General features: G+C 38.0%; 1 protein-coding gene across 1 annotated transcript in view; it reads left to right on the top strand.

The window, feature by feature from the left end:
• Positions 1 to 21,491, top strand: part of ZCCHC7 (zinc finger CCHC-type containing 7) — a 309,742-nt gene that overhangs the window by 226,918 nt on the left and 61,333 nt on the right. Inside the window, exons 4-5 of the mRNA XM_044660977.1 lie at positions 5,213 to 5,338; positions 7,565 to 7,735. Of these exons, the coding sequence (XP_044516912.1) occupies positions 5,213 to 5,338; positions 7,565 to 7,735 (297 nt within the window). The remainder of the gene's footprint in view (positions 1 to 5,212; positions 5,339 to 7,564; positions 7,736 to 21,491) is intronic.

Raw genomic sequence — 21,491 nt, 5'->3', positions numbered from 1 at the left:
TGCAAACTTTTGCAAAACTTTTGAAACAATAAAATAGTTACAAAACCCAATTTAACTTAGGTTTTACAAAAAACTAATCTATCTAAAATAATAACTATGCAAAATTCATGCAAACTGCATCTTACAAATCCTATTTAAACAATTCAATTTAAACAAAACAATTTTTCTATGCTAAGACCTTATCCTTTTCGCTAATACAGAAAACCAAAAACTACATTAAAACTCAAAATCAACTTGCTATACTAATAAAATCAAAACTTTGTAACAATTTAACTATATATACATCTATATAAACATACAGATCTGTACAATTTCTACACCTATGTATATATTATGTACAAATTATATTATAGACTATGTACATAGCATTTACAAACTATTTACAGTGTACAGCATTCTCCTGGTTCTGCTCCTTTCGCTTTGCATCAATTTCTGGAAGTCTTTCCAGTTCACATGGAATTCCTCTAGTTCATCATTCCTTTCAGCACAATAGTATTCCATCACCAACAGATACCACAATTTATTCAGCCATTCTCCAATTGAGGGACATCTCTCATTTTCCAATTTTTTGCCATCACAAAGAGCACGGCTATAAATATTTTTGTACAAGTCTTTTTCCTTAATATCTCTTTGAGGTACAAACCTAGCAGGGGTATGGCTGGGTCAAAGGGCAGGCAGTCTTTTAAAGCCCTTTGGATATAATTCCAAATTGCCCAGAATGGTTGGACCAATTCACAACTCTACCAGCAGTGTATTAGTTTCCCAATTTTGCCACATCCTCTCAAACATTTATTATCACTTTCCTTTGCTGCCATATTGGCCAGTCTGTGAGGTGTGAGGTGGTACCTTAGAGTTGTTTTTATTTGCATTTCTCCAATCAGGAGGGATTTAGAACACTTTTTCATGTGCCTATTGATAGTTTTGATTTCATCATGTGAAAATTGCCTATTCATGTCCCTTGACCATTTGTCAATTGGGGAATGGCTTGATTTTTTTGTAAATTTGATTTAGTTCCCTATATATTTGGGAAATTAAACCTTTGTCAGAGAGTTTTGTTATAAAAATGTTCTCCCAGTTTGTTGCTTTCCTTCTAATTTTGGTTGCATTGGTTTTGTTTATACAAAAACTTTTTAATTTGATATAATCAAAGCCATTCATTTTACATTTTGCAATGTTCTCTATCTCTTGTTTGGTTTTAAATTCCTTCCTTTCCCACAGATCTGACAGGTATACTATTCTATGTTCACCTAATTTATTCATTATTTCACCCTTTATTACCCTTCTTGAATTTATCTTGGTGTAAGGTGTGAAAAGTTGATCTAAACCTAATTTTTCCCAAAGTGTTTTCCAGTTTTCCCAGCAGTTTTTGTCAAATAATGAGTTCTTGTCCCAAAATCTGGGATGTTTGGGTTTATTGAACACTAACTTGCTGAGGTCATTTACAAGGGGATGCCTTTCAGATGAGATGGCAGTGTTACCTGGTTGTTGTCAAAAATACAGGGGACCAATCAAGAATTTGCACCTGGTGGGCAATAACTGAAGTAATTCCCATGAAAACTCAAGAAAGACATTAATCTCTCATATATGGCCAGGTAGGCAGGTGGAATCAATCCATAATGTCAATAATGATGTTAATGCACGAGTATATAGTGAAACCTGTTAACTGAAAAATAGTGGCTTTGGGAATGGGGAAACAGGTAGGGAATGAAAGGGAGACACACCAGTACAGCTTAGGGTAAAAGTAGCCCACAGCTGACTTGGGAGAGGTAAAATCTAACACACTTAGCTGAGGAAGCAAACAGAACTGAAACCAACAGAGCCAGGGAAACAGTTTAAATATCAATGGGTTCTTGTAGACTGGGAAGAATACCAGGAAGTTGGTAAAAGGGTTGTTTAATGTTTAACAAGGGCAGGAAGGGAGGTATTAGGATCAACTGACACCTTAAGTCTATGGCCAACTGTCATGGAATGTTGACTGGGGAAAATGGCTATTCTATAAGCAGCCAGCTTAGGCAGGGTTAACAAAGTAAGGGATAAATGGGAATCTCACAGAGCATATCCCAGTATGGTATCACAATGAAATCAGGTCACAGGAACACTTCAGGAAAACAGCAAATTAATCCAAAAGGGCTAGGGAGTATAGGGCTTTCTGGAGTTGTCCAACAACTCAGACAAGCACCCAACTCAACCTAGATCTTGATTGAAGAATCCCTTAGGATATTAAAGATTATCTCCTCTTTCCAAGATCCCAAATAGTCAGCAGGCTAGCTGAACAGTAATCACAGCATCCAACACTACTCGTTCCTCCATGGCAAAACTGTTATCACGTATCAGTCTCTGTGGACAAGCCTCTGCCAACATTCTGGATTTGAAATGTTCTCAGCTTTAGCCAGCTTTTGCTTGGTCTGCCTTTTTTACTCACTATAATAAGTCCTATCTATAAATTTCCTATAACAATAGGGGATGATAGACAGGTCTGAGCAGGCCTTTCTCTTGGAAGAAACCCTCACTTGTAGTCCTATGCATATATATCAATCTTTCACCATTGGTAAGGATACTAACAATGCTCTTACCATTTCAGTCACTTTATTAATTGATCTGATTACATGGGTCCTTTGATAGATTTGTGGGAAGAAGAAACAATAGAGAAATATGTTTGATTTGTTTCATCCAGGACCACAAAGACGAGTATAGTTGTGGGCCTCTTTTTCTGGAAACAATGCATTTGAGGGCAGCTGTGCCTCATGAAAAGAACATTGGCTTGTAGCCTAGGATTTCAGTGCTTTTAAAAAATTTCTACATTGTTCATTTTTGTAGAATACTCATGTAAAACCAAAACTGCAAAATAAAAACCCAAATAAACTAAAGTTAGCTAGATATTCAAATGAAACAAGGCTACTGAATGATGGTGGTAGAGGAAGAGGCTGTAACTGGCAGTCAAAAGTATAGAGTATTCTGACTCCCCCACTACAATCAATAAGTGAAAGTATAACCAGTGCTGGAAAGTATGGCTAGGAAAGCTATATTATTAGGAGGGAGCCAGGTCTTGAGTGCCAGAAATCAGAAAAGAAACTTTTTTTAAAAATATTTTCCCATAGTTACATGTTTCATGTTCTTTCCCTCTCCCCCAGTCCCCCTAAACCTGCTTAGCTGACGCACAATTCCACTGGGTTTTACATGTATCATTGATTAAGACCTAATTCCATATTATTGATAGTTGGACTAGAGTTATCGTTTAGTGTCTACATTCCCAGTAATATCGCCATCAGCCCATGTGTTCAAGCAGTTGTTTTTCTTCTGTGTTTCTACTCCCACAGCTCTTCCTCTGAATGTGACTAGCTTTCTTTCTCATAAGTCCCTCAGCATTGCTCTGGATTCTTGCATTGCTGCTAGTAGAGAAGACCGTTATGCTCAATTGTGCCACAGTGTATCAGTCTCTGTGTACAATGTTCTCCTGGCCCTGCTCCTTTCACTCTGCATCAGTTCCTGGTGGTCGTTCCAGTTCACATGGAATTCCTCCAGTTCTTTATTCCTTTGAGCACAATAGGATTCCATCACCAACAGATACCATAATTTATTCAGCCCTTCCCCAACCAAAGGAAATTCTCTCATTGAGAAAGGAAACTTTTAAAGAGGAAAACATTTGTTACCTAGATAGCAAGCATTCCCTAGTGCCCAGTGGAAGGAGTGACTGTCTTTGGAGTAGGATGTTGGTGGGGTCGGTTTGAGAAAAATGGAAGTAAGATTTGAGGGGAGCTGAGAATTGGGTATAAATGCTGCCTGGGGTCCAGAATCAATGGGTTGGAGGTTGTATAATGTTAATAATTGAAGAGTGAGTTTACATGGGCTGTGATTCCCCAGAGAGGCCATGAAGTCAGCATGCAGGTGGGGCAGATGAACAATGGAAATTGAACAATGATCCATTAAGCTTATGATTCTCTGTGACCCATTAGCCCTTTGCAAGCCTTGTCTTTTCTACCCTATACCTATCCAATTGATATTTTAAAATCTAAATATAGAATTGTACATTTTCTCCCTTAAATTTCACTTTATTAGATTCTAACTTGTCATTTTAGCCCTTTGAAGCTGCAAGTGGTCACTCCTCCCTTTTCTAACTTTGAAAATTAAAAAAAAATCTGTTGTAATAACTGGTTTGTAAAGTATTCATTTAAAAAAGAAAATAATCTTTACTAAGTAAAAACCTCCTCTATAAATAACTGACCAGTTTCTCATCCAGCCTTTGCTCCATGGCTCTTCTATTGATGGATAACCTAAGAACTCCCAGGTTATCTCACTCTGTTCTATACTAGACAGTTATAATGGTATGAAGACATTGAATGGTGAGCCTGGAAAAGTGAACACTTTATGAGGGGATTATGATGGCTGTCTTCAAGTATGTAAAGGGACATGGTTTGGAAAAGGCATTTAATTTGATCTTTTTGGCTCCAGAGGCTAGTGCTAAGCCTAAATGAAAGTTACAAAGAGGTGGATGTATACGTAGTAATGAAAAAACACTTTCCTAAACAACTGGATCTTAATCAAAACAGATAGGTTAACTTGCATTCCATCAACCCTCCCTCCACCCCCCACCCCCCGATCTTTTGCAGTAAAACTATTGTCTATGTATTCCCAGACATACAAGTTGAGCTTTTTTGAACCTAAGTTTGGTCATCACAGTGCATAAATATTGTTTATCTTCTAGTTGGGAGAAACAGTGTAATTTCTAGTCAAATTTTCTGTGTTGTTCTAGGATCATTATTTTTTATCTTATTTTATATTTGAAACTATAGGTTTTGCTGAATTTTTGGAAGTCTCTACTATTATTGTATTCTTACATTGTAAGCTGTCATATCTAACTCGATAGATAACTCTAGGTAGTTTTCTCCTTCCCTCTTCCATTTGAGTTTAATGCCCTTTTGATTAGATTTACAAGACTTTAGGGAAGTGAATTTTTATCTACCTTGTTAGGTATACTCATATTAAGCAGTATTGTTATGATTTTTCCTGTTTTCTTGTCAATGTGTTGGGATTTGGGTGAAATCTTTATGATTTTTTTTCCCTCTGTACAATGTTTGAATTGCCTTTAATTTTTTAAGTTAAAGGACAATTCCAGTAAGTGTTGTCTTTTAACTGAATTGAGTCATGTGCCAAACTAACACAAACCTTGTAAATAACAAGAGAATTCTTGTTTTTCTTTTTTTTTTTCTTTTAGGCCCAAATAAGTAATAACAGATCATCTGGCAAACGAAACATCAGATACTATTCAGCTGACAAAAATGTCATCTGTAGAAATTGTGAAAAACGTGGTCATTTGTCAAAAAACTGTCCTGTTCCACAAGTAAGCAAAGTATCTAATAAGTCTTTCAAGGGTGTTATAATCAGAAAAACGTTGAATTTCTCTAGGCCAGTAATGGCAAACCTTTTAGAGACCGAGTGCCCAAACTGCAACTCTCATGCTGCATATGAGGCATCCCCTACCCCAGACAGGGGAAGGAGGAAGCACTCCCATTGGGCTGCTGGGCAGAGGGGCAGGACATGTGAGAAATGTCCTCAGGCAAGTGTGGAGAGGGGGAGCTGAGCAACCCCTCAGGCACATGTGCTATAGGTTCACCAACATGGATCTAGGCTTTCCAATTATAAGAATCTCTTGTACAATATCCCTTAGTGATAACAAACTAACTTTAAAAAGCCTATTCCAGGGGCAGCTAGGTTGCTCAGTGGAGAGAGCCTGGGTTCAAAACTGGCCTCAGATATTTCCTAGATATTGACCCTGGGAAAGTAACAACCCTGTTTGCCTAGCCCTTACTGCTCTTCTGACTTAGAAATGATACTTAAGGTAAGGTTTTTGCTTTTTTTAAAATATTTCATTGTGGATAACTGATTTTTGTTTGTTTTTTAAATTCTTCCTTATAATAAGCTGAAGTCTGCATACTTGACATTTTCAATAAATGATTCTAATTCTATATTTTAAATATCATAATGTTAAACATTAGAAAGAGCTTTAGAATGCATCTATACAAAGGTTCTTTTTTTTTTTAAACCCTTACTTTCTGTCCTAGTGACAACTCTTAAAACAGAAGGGCAAGGGCTAGGCAGATGGAATTAAGTGATTTTCTAGGGTCACACAGACAGGAATTGTTTGAGACTATTTCTGAACCCAAGTCCTTCCAATTCCAGGCCTGGTGCTCTGTCCATTGTCACCTCACTGCCCTTAGTCCAGAGGCTCTAACCTGTGGATTCGAACTTGTTATTTCATAATAATTTGTTGTATTTTTTAGAAATATAATTGGTTTCCTTTATAATCCTATTTTATACACTTATAAGAATATTATTATAAGGAATCCAGAGGCTTCTGTACATTTCATGAAACATAAAAGATTAATGATTGAGTAATTTTTTAAATGAGGAAATTGCTGGAAACTAGGTAATGGCGTTCTCTAACTCCTTGTCTAATACTTATTGCCCTTAACACAAAGTCTTCTCTTTGAGCATAAAAACCTTTTCAATTTTATTAAAATACCTCTCATGGCTCCCCTTAGTCTTTTCTTTAGGCTAAATAGCTTTAGTTATTGTGTTGATTTTATTTTTTAAATAAGCACTTACATAGCACCTGCTGTGTGCCAAACTCTGTGCTAAGCACTTTCCAGTTATTTTCTCATTTGATCATCACAATAGCCCTGGGAGATAAATGCTGTATTATCCCCATTTTATAGTTAAGAAAATTGAGGCACAGAGAGGTTACATGACTTGCCCAGGGTCATACAACTAGTAAGTGTCTGGGGACAAATTTAACTCTGGTGTTTCTGATTAAATGCCCAGTGCTTTATCCACTGAGCCACCCAGCTCCCCCACCTGTTTCACACAATATATTTCCAGCCTGCTCACCATCCTACTTGATTTTCTATGGATGATATAGCCTATTCATTTCCCTGAAAGCTTTGTCCGAACCGTCATTGCCACCACCACACACTCTGAGTGGATGTTGGTATTATGATTCAACCAATGTAACTGACTATTTCTTTAGCTTTTTTAAATTGTTATTTCTAACATTGCTCTTATCAAATGTCTTTCAAAGTTTTTTACTTTAAAATATAATAAGCATTTAATTTCATGCTATTAGAATTTTGCTTCACAAGTAAAAAGAAATAGTATTCTAAAATAACATAAAATGGCTCTTGAGAAATTTTATATCCTAAAACAGTTACATTTAAAATGGATTTGGAATAATATGTTAGACTCAATCAAATTCATTTTAAAATTTTAATCTCAAGCCTCAAATATTTCCTAGCGGTGTGATCTTGAGCCAAGTCACTTAACCCCAATTACCTAATCCTTACCTTTCTGCCTTAGAACTGGGCAGGAAGTAAGAGTCTAAAAAAGAAAGATTTAATCTCAACCTGATCTATCTTGTCTTACAGTTTACCATTACAAGATTCCATCCCATAAGTCTTTGGACATTTAACACATTTATTGTGGTATTTTATGTTCAGTTCCACTCTAATTTCCCCCTCTTTTTGTGTATAAAGAGCTAACATTTTTTAATAAAATATTTTCTTCTTCACAGAAAATACGTGCCTGTTGCCTATGTGCTGAGAGAGGACATCTGCAGTATGACTGCCCTTCTCGGTTTTGTTTAGATTGTTCTTTGCCTGCATATTACTCCCATAAATGCCTTGAAAGACCTTCTTGGAAAAAGCATTGTGAACGGTGTGATATGAAAGGTCACTATGCTGATGTGAGTATTCTATTTTATTAATCCGATTATTGATTTTTTGCAGAGAGAATGAGAGAAAATAGTTGTGCCTCTGTTCAGTATACTTACATTTTCATTTATAGCTCTCTTCCTTCATAGAATACATGGAGGGTTTTATCCCAGGTACTCAGTGTTGCATAGTGGATAGAGTACTGGTCTTGGCATCAAAGAAGACCTAGGTTCAAATCCTGCCTCAGACACTTGTGATCAGAGCAAGTCACTTCTCTTAAACTTAGTTTCTGCACCTGTAAAATGGTGGTGATAACAATAGGAGTTGTGAGGATAAAACAAGCTCTTATATGTAAAGCACTTTGCAAATCTTAAAGCAATATAAATAAATGTTAGCTATTATTATTTTCTCTGGACCTTTGACTTTTGAAGAGTATTCTACTTTCCCCTTCCTTGTAAGGGGAGGAGTAGGATGATGGCATGTCAGAGCTTGGGAGACTGAAAGAATGGGTTATTAGAGGGCAGCCTGAGTTTGGTGGGATTATACTTCTCTGGTTTTCACCAGTAAATATTCAGTGAGCTTCCATGAATTAATTTCTCCAAAGTGGCTTATGATATATGACATAAAAATAAATATGTAATAAATGACAGATACAAAAATGAATATGCTTTGGGCTGATAGGTATGTGTAATCACCTTCTGTGTGAAGGCAACTATGTGAGGTCCTGAAGAAGAAAGAAATTTTAGATAAACAGTCTTTGCCTTGGTGAAGTATAGCACATAAATATATGTGCAAACCTACATTTTAAGTGCTTTTGGGGAGTATAGTAGTTTGATGCAACAGTGATAAATGTATTTGTGCCGTTATTTTCAAATTGCACTGTAGAACCAAGTCATTTATCCATGTCTTGACTTTTTCCCAAGCTTAAGTCATTTGTTGTATGCACATAAATTTACTGTTAGGGAATTTTCTCTTATTCATTTGGGAAAGTCAAATAGCATATTCTGAACTCAAGAGTTGGTATTAGGTAAGAATTGAATTCCAGTTTGAACTCCTTTTCTTGGTACCCTAAGACCAATCTTGGAGGGTTCTCTAGTGAATTGAGTTTCCTGAAAGAACAATAACTGACTCCTGACAATGAAACCCAAGGGTGGCAAACATAAATGGGTCCACACCCACAAGTGTTAGGATACACAAGGTAAACTGGGAACCCACACCAGGGATGTAGGAAATGGGTAAAACACACACTAGTTGGTAAATGTCAGTTAAAGCAGTTACAGGTCATCACTCAAAGTTATCTCTCTGTGGGTTCTTTCTTGGGGTTGAGGAAGACACAGGAAGTAAAGTAAACAGTTTAATAATGAGTTTTAAGGTTTAGAGGCTAGAAGGTTGGACAGACGCTACACTGACTTTAGCTTCAGTCTGTCAGGGCCAGCCTGTTAGGTCAGAAGGGGATTGAATGTCTCACTGCAGGGTCCTCTTCAGCTCCAGCGATGATCACAGCTTTCCAAGAACCACAGCAAATAAGTCCACAAAGAAGTAAAGTCAGGGAGCTGAACTAGTCTGGTATGTCCACCAACCAGAACTAGATTCTCTGCTCAACCTAATCTTCCTCACAGGGTAGATGGTTTTAGCAGGAGACAATTACTTTTCTGGGCTCTTCACTTCCAGCAGCTAAGTAAGCATCTAACTGCCATCAGCTTCATCCAGAGAGTCTCTCAGAAAAATCTCTTTCTTCCTCACTGTTCTATGCTTGGAACCTTCAACACTTCCCTGACAGCTATGCCAGCTAACTTATGTCTACTGCTTAACTTTTCCTAATTCCCCCATAACATTCCTCAGCCCCCCACCCTTTGGTTGGATTAAAAACAAAGCCTGAGGATTATCTGGAAGAGGGGGGTGCATGTGTGCTAGAAGCATCATGACTCCTGACATCTCTGAAGATGCTTGCCTCTAGTCTCATGTGACTCCTGGCCTCTGGAAGCCAAGCCTTTTTTTTTTTTTTTTTAAGTCACAGAAATTTTATTGGAGACCAACACAGATCTGCAGCAAAGTGACCCCTCAGTGCACACTGGCTTGCCCTTCAGGGCTGGGCCGAAGTAGGAGGGGCCTGGGTCCCAGATCCCATCCTGCCCTGCCCCAGCACCACTAAGTGAAGGCTGTGCCCAGAATATAGCACCCCCTATACCTGCCCCCAAAGCCTTGGGGTGGAGTGAAGTGGGGAAAAGAGGAGCTAGTACCCCTATACAAAATATAAAAATACAATCGGGCAGCCTGCAGGAATAGGTCAAAGCTAGCCCTGCTGCCCCCAAGGGAACAGTCAGTGAGACTCAATCCTACTCCATGAGTCCAGGGCTCGGCAGCATGAGGGAGAAGGCAGGGACCCTGGTGCTGGTTCCTTAGGAATGGGAAAGGTTTGGAGAAAGAGTCAGTTGCTCACAGTCTAGAGCCAAAGTGCTAGGAGGGCTAAGCCCAGCTGGTGGCAGAGGGATGACCAACTGGGGGGCCATAGAGTCGAGCAGACAGAAAAAGTCTCCGCCCAAGAGCAGTGAAGATGAGTGCTTCCGGTACCTTTCCCTTGCAGATCACCTGCATGTCCTCCATAGTGCTGATCTCCTCAGCTGCCCCCTCACTGCTGCTCCCCCCTTTTCTTTCTCCTTCTCTTCCTCTTCCATGTCCAATTCATGGCCGGCTTCCGATCGAGGGTAGGTTGAGCCGCTGATAGATCAGCAGCTGAAGAATACTATGTGTGTGACCCACTTGTTGTAGAAAAAGTAGTTGAAGGACCAGAGAGAGTGCCGTCTTCACCAAAGGGGTCAGAGTTCAGGTCAGGATTGTAGCTGTAGATAGTCACACTCAGACAGGCAAATCTCTTGACAGAACTGCTTGAACATGTGCTTGTCATCACCTGCCATCTTTTAGGAGTAACTCTCAATCCTGCCAATGATGTGAGCATCACTTGTCTCTACCGTTAGCTGGGACTTGATCACCTCAAAACTAGAGTTTTCTAAGAGCTTCATCTTCTATAGGGTCCAGGGCCAAGGAAGTCAAGGGCCTTGGGTTAGGGTAGCAAAGAAAGTATGCCTGATTGGGGCATCCAGCTGCACGGTACCAGGAAATCCCAGTGGTCTGAAAAACGTTTCCTTCCCTGGGGGCTGACCCCAAAAAAGGCTTTGGGGAGTGGATTATAAATTAGTAATCTAAGAACCTCGAAGGTCTTTTTCTGGGCAAGCCATGGTGGTTCTAGCCTAACTGTGAGAATGAACAGGGACACATAGTGAGCAGCGAACTCAGCTTAGCTAGGCAACCAGCCATGTGCTGGACCCATGTTTCACTATTTAGTAAATAATTATAAATTAATATACAGTCTCCAGAGAATTATAATCAGAACATAGGATCTTAATTAGGGAGTATAGTAAAATAATTTTTAAAATAAAAGATAAAAAAATATATAATACTATCTTAAGTTCTCTTAAATATAGCAGATAATCATAGGGAATGCATCAGCATGATGGTATACTGGGAAAATTGCTGAATTTGGAGTCACAGAACTTCAGTTTATTTCCCAGCTTCACTATTTGTTATCTATGTGATCTTAGGCAAGTCATTTCTCCAAGCTTCATTTTTCTCATCTGTAAAATGAGGGAGTCAGATGAGATAAACTAATAGTCCTAGTTCTGTATCATTGATGCTTCTAATCACTGCAGTAAGGTTTCTTCAGTTCAATTCAACAAATGTTAGAAGACATGTATTTTACACTGAATCTTAAAGGAACTTAAGATGATTAAAAGTTGAAAGGGGCCTTATAATTCATCTAAGTCAGGAGGTTTTAACCATTTTTTATGACAATGGACCCTTTTGGCAGAATGAAGAAGCCTAGGAATCCTTTCTTAAAATAATATTTTTAGTATTACACAGGAAACCAATCATCAAAATACAGATTTTAAAAAAAAAAACAACCTTTTTCATGTTCATAGACCCCAGGTTAAGAAGCTTTTATCTTGAGGCAGCTAGGTAATACAAAAAGGATAGAGCACCAGGCCTGGAGTGGGGAGGACCTGATTCAAATCTGGCCTCAGACTAACTAGCTATGTGACCTTGGGCAAGTCACTTAATTCTGATTGCCCAGCTCTTGCCGCCCTCCTGTCTTAGAACTCAGATTAAGACGGAAGGTAGGGTTTAAATAAAAAAAGAAGCAGTTCTGATCTAAATCATGACTTACCACTTTTGAAACCAATGCTTTCAATCCTTCCTCAAGATGAAACATTGATTGTTAAGTTAAGAATATTCCTATTGTAATAGAACAATCAGGTTGATGTTCTGTGCCTTCACAATAATTACTATCACATTTGGTTATAAAATAAACCCACAAAATTCAGCAACATTTCTATTTATGATAATAATAAAACTCAGAAAAGAATCATACCAAAAGAAGTCCTATTTATAATAACTAAAAATGCATGAAATATTGAGGAGTCAGTTTACTAAATCACTCTCTGTACCTGAAATATAATTATGAAATGTTCTTTTTAATATTTAAAGAACAACTTAAGTACTTGAAGAGATAATTAGTACTCATGGCCAAGCCATGCTTTTATAATAAAAATGGCAATTCTATGCAGATTCTTCTACAAACATAGTACAAGCTAGACAGAATGATACGGTAATTTATTTGAAAGAAGAAAAAATCTAGACTAGGAAATAATGAAAAAATTTGGAGAAGGGGTAATGGCACTTCCAGACCTTATACTGGATTAAATTAGCAATTATTTAAAGAATTCCTTTTAGTACTGATTAAAAAATAGAAAATTAGATCAGTGGGATGGAAAGGACAAAAGAATCAGAAATGATTGGGGCCTCAAAAATTCAGTGTTTGATAAACCTGAAAGCATAAATTATTGAGGAAGAAGAAATACCATGGTAGAACTTCTCAGAGCTTACACTTCACTGACACCTTTGGAAACCAAGGCTTACCTCCATACCACAAGGCAGCATTGATGTACTTTTTGCCAGCCAAGGAGATGCTCTATGGAACAAGATATAAATTTAATATATTCATTCAGACAAAGATTTAGAATTTCAAAAGAAATGAGAAAGGTAAGAAAGAATAAAGGGAACTTGGTATTATATTTCAAATTATAGTATAAATTGGAAATCATTAAAACTACATGTTACTGGTTTTAATCAGTGGAACCGATTAGGTAAACAGGAAACAAAAATAATTATTGTGACTGAGAAATGATGGAGAGTGAAGTAAGCAAAAACAGGAATGTAGTATACATAGTGATTATAATGATGTAAATGGAAAGAACCACTCTTCCCCCAAACAAAAAAACAAAAATCCCATATACTCTATAATTACAATGTCCAAATTTAAACTTAGAGAAAAGATGCAGAGATAAGGGGAGATGATGAGTGTGAAATGTTGCAGTACTGTCCGACTTGGCTAATTTATTGTTGGGGGTGGTGTTTTTGTTAAACTTTTTTCTCTTTGCTTTTTATTTTTTGTTTTAAAGCATATCTCCCTAGGTAGGGGATATGGGAAAGATATAATTGGAAAAGAAAGATATTAAGGCAAAGATATCAGTAAAAAAAACTATCTTTTTTTTTAAAAGGTGGTTCTGAAAAATAGGTAATGAAAAACTTTTCCATCCTCAGCTATGTCATATGTGTCCACTGGGGAGTTTCTGTTTCTGATTTTTGTTGTTTTGAGAAAGTATTAAGATTGTGTGATAGTAGATGACCCCAATCTCATACTGTAATATAATGACAAAATACATCAATAAACTTTTAAATAATAGTAGTAACATATCACAGAATCATAGTATAGCTGCTGAACTGAAAGGAATCTTAGAGGTCATTAGTTCAACCTTCTTATTTCACTTATGAGGAAACTGAAACCAAAGAAGTTTAAGAGACTTGCTTGGGGCCAGCTGGGTGGCTCAGTGGATTGAGAGCCAAGCCTAAAGACAAGAGGTCCTGGGTTCAAAGCTAGCCTCAGACACTTCCTAGCTGTGTGACCCTGGGCAAGTCACTTAACCCCTGTTGCATAGCCCTTACTACTTTCCTGCCTTGGAACCAAAACACAGTATTGATTCAAAGATGGAAGGTACTTTGCAGAGGACATGATGGTATACTTAGAGAATCCTAGAAAATCAACTAAAAAGCTAGTTGTAATAATACAGTTTCAGGATACAAAATAAACCCAATATATATCATCAGCATTTCTGTGTATTTCCAACAAAAATCAGCAGCAAGAATTAGGAGAAACTCCTTTTAAAATCACTCTAGATAATATAAAATATTTGGGAATCTATTTGCCAAGACAAATACAGGAATTATATAAATACAATTACAAAACACTTCACACAAATACAATCATATCTAAACAATTGGAAAAAGATTAATTAATTGCTCATGGGTAGGACAAGCTAATATAATAAAAATGATGATCCTACTGAAATTAATTTACTTATTCAGTGATATACCTATCAAATTACCAAAAAACTATTTGATAAAACTAGGAAAAATAATAACAAAATTCAACTGGAAGAAGAAAAGGTCAAGAATATCAAGGGAAATAATAAAAAAAAAAATGGTGGCCTAACAGTACCAGATCTTAAACTGTACTATAAAGCAATAGTCATCAAAGCAATCTGGTCCTGACTAAGAGATAGAAGGGTGGATCAAGAATTGGAAACTAAAGGGATGTCCCTCAATTGGGGAATGGCTGCACAAACTGTGGTATATGATGGTGATGGAGAGCTGGAGAGACCTATATGAACTGATGCAGAGTAAAATAAGCAGAACCAGGAAAACATTTTATACAGTAAATGAAATATTGTGGGACAATCAAATGAGACTTTGCTACTAACAGCAATACAGTGATCCAGAACAATTCTGAGGGACTTATGAAAAATAATGCTATCCACCTCCAGAGAAAGAACTGTTGGATCAGAAATGCAGATGAAAACATATGATTATTTATTGTTTATTTTGGTAATTTATTTGGAGTTTGGGTCTTATAAGATTATTCACCTCTAGAAATGAATAATATGGAAATATGTTTTGAGTGATAATACATATTTAACCCAGTGGAATTGCTTGTCATCTCTGGGAAGGGGGAGGGAAGAGGGGAAGTATACAACATGAATCATATAACTTTGGGAAAACTTATGTATAAGTTTGTTATTGGAATAAAGATAAAATTTAAAAAAATTTTTAATCTGAAAAAATAAGATGAAAGGTAAAAGTTGGAGAAGGAGGATGGGAAAGGATGGGGTGGGGAGAGAGACTGATTTGTGCAAGTTCATGCAGATTGTTCAAGGCAGGATTTTAATCTGGACCCTTCAGTTCTAGAGCTAATGTTCTTTTTGGTGTATCAGAGGAGAAATCTGAAATTTATCACCCTCTGCATACTTCCCAACATTGATTGATGTCCATGTAGCCGTGTACCTTTTTCATATGAGTAATCTGTAGGCTACAGCAGTCATTCAGAAAAATAAATAAATGATAGAAGGGGTTGTGTGTGGTTATGGCATCTAAGTGGAGGTGATAATTAACTGATTTAATGAAAAGTTTACGTTATATTGTATTAAAAATAAGTGGAGGTTTATTATTTCAAAATATAGCACATAATAATAAGTGATACTAATAAAATATATGCAGTTATTTTGTGAGAAAAAATACTATTACCCCCCAAATCAACATCTCTTCCAAATTTTCCTTTTGCTGTCAAGGGCAACACCATTTTTCTAGGCATTCAGGTTAACCTCTGTTAACTTTGACTTCTCTTTTCTAATATAATAATAGTAGTCTACACTCATTTAATATAAAGAATTTATTGTTAGACCTAGAAATTGAAATCATATCATAAAATCATTAATTTCATAAGCCATTAGTGTGAAAGAGACTCTGACTTGATTCAGAAAATGAGTAAAATCTTGCAAATTCAAAGGAAAATAATCAAATCAGAATTCAAAGAGGTCTTAGAAATCATAACTAATCTCCTGACTTCTACTTTAAATTACATAAGGGGTATGTGTTTATATGTATGTGTATATGTGTGTGTTTGTACACACACTATATTCTCTAATTGTGTCCAGTTCTTTATTAGTAGTCTGAATTAAGAAATTTTTCCTCCAAGAACATATATTAGTCCTTGCCTTCAATTTGGTTTTTTTTAAGGCCTAGTGAATTCCCTCCCCCTTTCCTCCCCTCCCTTTTTTGACCTCCCCACTCCCCTGCTCCCTTTGGTTAATCCCTTCTGACTTTCAGTAGGGTTAGATAGAATTCTATATCCCAGTGGATATAGCTACTCTTCCCTCTCAGAGTTAATTCCGCTGAGAATAAGGTTTAAATATTACCTCTTAATGCTCTCTTCCTCTCTTTCTTATAATAGTATTCATCCCCTCCCTTTCCCATGCTCTCTTTGTGTGGTATAGAATATCCTATTTTTCTTATTCATTCAAGTTTCTCTTGATGCCATCTACTATTCACCCCCCCTCTTTTTTCCCTGCCCCATCTCATCTTAGACCATTTAGTCCTCCAACCTCTCCCTATGAATAATTCTTCTAATTACTATAATAGTGAATACAGTTTTTGAAAATTGCACATAACATTTCTCCATATAGGAGTACAAATAATTTGATCTTATTAAGGCCCTTAAAGTGGTAAATTTAAAAATAAGAATTTTCTTTCCCCTCTGTTTCTTATTTACCTTTTCATGTTTCTCTTGGTTTTTGTGGTTGGATATCGAACTTTCCATTTAGTCCTGGGCTTTTCTGTGCAAATACTTGGAAATCTTCTATCTTGTTGAATGCCCATACTTTCTCCAGGAAGTATATAGTCAGTTTTGATGGGTAGGTGATCCTTGGTTGTAGACCCAGTTCTCTTGCCTTTCTGAATATCATATTCCAAGCCTTGCGGTCTTCTAGTGTGGAGGCTGCCAGATCCTGTGTGATCCTGATTGGTGCTCCTTGATATCTGAATTGTCTCTTTCTAGCTTCTTGTAATATTTTTTCTTTTACTTGGAAGCTCTTGAATATGGCTATTATATTCCTGGGGGTTATCTGTTCTGGGTCTAGTGTAGAGGGTGATCTATGGATCCTTTCAATGTCTATATTGCCCTCTTGATGTAGAACTTCAGGGCAATTTTACTGAATAATTTCTTTTAGTATGGAGTCCAAATGTCTATTAATTTCTGCTTTTTCAGGAAGACCAATGATTCTCAGATTGTCTCTTCTAGACCTGTTTTCTTGATCTGTCAATTTCTCAGTGAGATATTTCATGTTTTCTTCTATTTTATCAGGCTTTTGATTTTGCTTTATTTGTTCTTGCTGTCTTGAAAGATCATTGGCTTCTACTTGCCCAATTCTAGCCTTTAGAGACTGGTTTTCAGCTATAATCTTTTGGTTTTCCTTTTCAATCTGGGCTATCTGGTTCTTCAAAGCTTCCAGCTGGTCATTTCTGGTCTTCAATTTGCTTATCAATTCATTTGATTTCTGAGCCTCACTTTTCAATTGGGAAATTCTGCCTTTTAAACTGTTATTTTCTTGCCAGATCTCTTCCATCTTTCTCATAATCTCAGATTTGAACTCTTCAAGATCTTGTGACCCTTTTTCATTTTTGGGGAAGCTTTGGATGTCTTTAATTGTTTGTCCTCTATTTTCTGGGTTTTTTCTGTGCAGAAGTTATCAAGTGTTAGAGCTTTTTTATTGGTCTTATTGTTTATTTCTTGGGCCTTGCTTGGCTTCATTGTGTTTTTTCTGCCAGAAGTCTGAGTAAGGCAATCTGATTCTCTTTGTATGGAGTTAGGGAGCAGTTTTTTGCCTGCGGCTACTTTGTGAGTCTCCTGGCTTCTCTGGGGACCCTCCTGGGGTCTCTGGTCTAGCTGTTTTCAGGGAAGAACCCCTGTGTTCCTAGCCAGCTGCCCAGAGCCCAGAACTTGGCCCACACTTGGTCCTCCACCTGAGATTTTCCCCTGAGTCTGAGCGTGCAAGGCGCTGCTGCTGCTTCTCTCAGCCCCACTCCTGTATCCAAGGTCTGAGTTTTCTAGCCACCTGCGGTCTCAGGTCTTGCTACTTTCAGGGGCAAGCTCCTTGTGGTGTCAGCTAGCTGCCAAGGGGCTAGATTTTGTGCCCCGCCCCCTCACTGTAACTCTGGAGTGCAGCCTCTACCTCTGGTACTGTGGGCAAGGTGGGGAAGGGTTGATTTGCTCGTGTTTTGATGGGAGCTATTTCCTCCCCTTATAGCATGGAAGTGCCCAAATCCCACGTACCTTCGATACTGTGCCCTGTTGTGGGGTCCCTTCTTTCATCTGGGTTTTGTGGGGGTTTTTTGTCCTTTGGGGGTATGCTATATCGGTCGGTAAGGAGAGAAAGTCGCCCAGCTTCTACTCAGTCACCATCTTAACCCAGAAGCCTCAATTTGTTACTTAAAACATAATGAGTGGCAAAAGTCATCTTTATAGAATGTCTCTGAAACATCAGGTGACCTTGGAAGTATAAAACTATTCAGGTAGGGGGCAGCTGGGTAGCTCAGTGGATTGAGAGCCAGACCTAGAGACGGGAGGTCCTAGGTTCAAATCTGGCCTCAGACACTTCCCAGCTGAGTGACCCTGGGCAAGTCACTTGACCCCCATTGCCTACCCTTACCACTCTTCTGCCTTGGAGCCAATACACAGTATTGTCTCCAAGACGGAAGGTAAGGGTTTAAAAAAAAATAAAAAAACTATTCAGGTAGAAGTTACTCTAAGATAAGGTGGTCCATTTAGCCTTGCCTTTAGGGCTTCTCACCATTTGACACCAACTTATCTTTCTGCTCATTTCCCACAGTTCCCCTGAATAGATTTTCTACTCCAATCAAAACTATATTCCAGCTTGGCAAATACTTTTCCTTTCAATATCTTTGTTCCTATATTACTGCTGTCCATCTTGAGTTCCCTTCTTCCCACTGCTTATTCTAGCTCTACTTCTCATGAAGAAGCAATTTTTAATGTACGTAGATTTTGTCTCCATCTAGATTGTAACATTATTAAGAATAGGATTTTTTTTCATTGTTATTTGTTTCTCCTTTTCCATTTATTATGGTACTTTGCCCTAGTATGTCATTCAGTATTTTAAATTAATTAATTTGACCATACTTGAGAATTTTTGCCTTGAGAATATTCTACCCACTATTAGGATTTTCCTTTTAAAATAGTTTTTTCTTCTGTTGCTAGTATTTAGGGAAATAGGCTTCAAACTGTTTTGATTACACATTCCTGTCAATAAAATAATTTTGAGCATCCACCCTCAGTGTGTGTGTGTGTATATATATACATATACATATATATATATGTATATATATATATATTTTTTTTATCCTGGGACTCCATTCTAGGAGCATAGGGCCACAACCAGTAGGCAATGGGTCGCTCAGGGTCACACAGCTGGGAAGTGTCTGAGCCCGGATTTGAACCTAGGACCTTTCGTCTCTAGGCCTGGCTCTCAATCCACTGANTTTTTTTTATCCTGGGACTCCATTCTAGGAGCATAGGGCCACAACCAGTAGGCAATGGGTCGCTCAGGGTCACCCAGCTGGGAAGCGTCTGAGTCCAGATTTGAACCTAGGACTTTTCGTCTCCAGGCCTGGCTCTCAATACACTGAGCTAGCCCAGCTGCCCCTACTTTAGGTTGCAGTTTCTTTAGCAGATGTAGTTTTTACAGGGTGGGGTTGCTAGCCCCACGCCCAACCCTCCTCCTTTTTCATCCGGGCTAGGGACCGTCCTTAGCCCAGGAGTGGTAAGGCTGGGCGATAGGGGTCAAGTGACTTGCCCAAGGTCACACAGCTGGAAGTGTCCGAGGCCGGACTTGAACCTAGGACCTCCAGTCTCTAGGCCTGGCTCTCAATCCACTGAGCCACCCAGCTGTCCCTTATATGTATATATATATATTTAATTATTTCTAAATTTAATACACATAATACTTATACTAATATATTCATGTTATACATATTAATTCATTGTTGTACATATTAATAATATGTATACTAATACACATAATAATTATGGAAATTCTAAAATTTTCTGCAAATGTAGAAATGTTAAAAAGTCATATTAATCCTTCAGTGAATAAGGAATAATGGGATCTACTGAAGAAGGGGATGAAAAGGTCAGACCTGTGCTTTAGGAAAATTGCTTTGACAAACTACCTGAAGAATGGATTAGAGGAGAGAAATTTGTGACAGGGAAACCAAGTGAGAGACAGTTTTAATAGTCCAGTTAAGAGGTGATCTTGGGCCTGAACTAAGTAGTGATTGCCTAAGAGAGAAGAGACAGATGAAAAGGATTTTATGGAGGTAGAAATGACAAAATTGGGCAATTAATTTAGTATATAGATGGAAGAGAATGAGGAGTCAAAGATGATTCAGAGGTTGTGAATCTGGAAAAAATAGTTGTACTGGAGCAGCTAGGTAGCACAGTGGATAGAGCACCAGAACTAGATTAAAGAGGACCTAGGTTCAAATACGCCTCAGATACTTACTAGTTGTGTGTCCCTGAACAAGTCATCTAACCTCAGTGGAACCCTTGCTATTCTTTGGTGATAGGATTGATTCTAAGATAGAAGGTAAGGATTTTTTAAAAGAAAAGAAAACTGGGCAGCTGGGTAGCTCAGTGGACTGAGAGTCAGGCCTAGAGACGGGAGGTCCTAGGTTCAAATCTGGCCTCAGACACTTCCCAGCTGTGTGACCCTGGGCAAGTCACTTGACCCCCATTGCCCACCCTTACCACTCTTCCACCTATAAGCCAATACACAGAAGTTAAGGGTTTAAAAAAAGGAAAGTAAAATGGTTCTATCCAGGGGCAGCTGGGTAGCTCAGTGCATTGAGAGCCAGGCCTAGAGACAGGAGGTCCTAGGTTCAAATCTGGCCTCAGACACTTCCCAGCTGTGTGACCCTGGGCAAGTCACTTGACCCCCCCATTGCCTACCCTTACCGCTCTTCCACCTATAAGTCAATACACAGAAGTTAAGGGTTTAAAATAAAAAAAAAATTTTTTAAATGGTTCTATCCTTGTAAAAAATGAGCACATTTGGAAGAGACAATGGAGTTTGAGGAGAAAGATAATGTAATGAATCTTCCATGAAGATTACAACTCATCTATGCCTGTTCCTCCTATGTTGTTTGTGCATCCCAGCCAAAGCAAAAGGGAGTGGAGTGTAGCAGAGCTATTTCCAGTTGGTACTGTTGGGACCTTGTAGTTAATATGATGATATTGAATATTACAGGATAGGCATACTAGAAGTTAGAGGATGGAATTTTCCTAATGGCACCTATCCATTCTGAAACAGTGCCTTTAGTATTAATATCAGGAAAGACGAGATAGGATTTATGAAAGGCTATAGACTAGAATGTAACTTCCCTGAGAGCTCACCCTTGTCTCAGAAGTAGAAAAGTTAGGAGCTTATATGGAAGAGGAAGGAGAGAAGTGGGGGAATATCAGAGGATAATAGTAGGTGTAGTTTTATTGGAGACAAACCACCATTGGCTATTGAGGGAAAGTTGGGACATAAACATTTCTGGCCCTCTATTTGATTGATCACACATCTCTTGGAGTCATCCCCTATTTTGGAGTTCACTAAGAAAAATCGTGAGATCAGGGACTTTTTTCTAGAAAACTAACTCCTCCAGACCCCATGTAACAAAATCAGAAAGAGCCAGCATTGAAATAGAATCTTGATAAAAAGGTTAATTAAATAGACAGCTTTATGTCTACAAGTCACTCTGGTTCATTTACTATATCTTTCC

Source organism: Gracilinanus agilis, chromosome 1 (assembly GCF_016433145.1).
Source record: "Gracilinanus agilis isolate LMUSP501 chromosome 1, AgileGrace, whole genome shotgun sequence".
Taxonomy (NCBI): domain Eukaryota; kingdom Metazoa; phylum Chordata; class Mammalia; order Didelphimorphia; family Didelphidae; genus Gracilinanus; species Gracilinanus agilis.
Note: the sequence above shows the minus strand (reverse complement) of the source record. Positions and strands in the feature narration are given on the sequence as shown.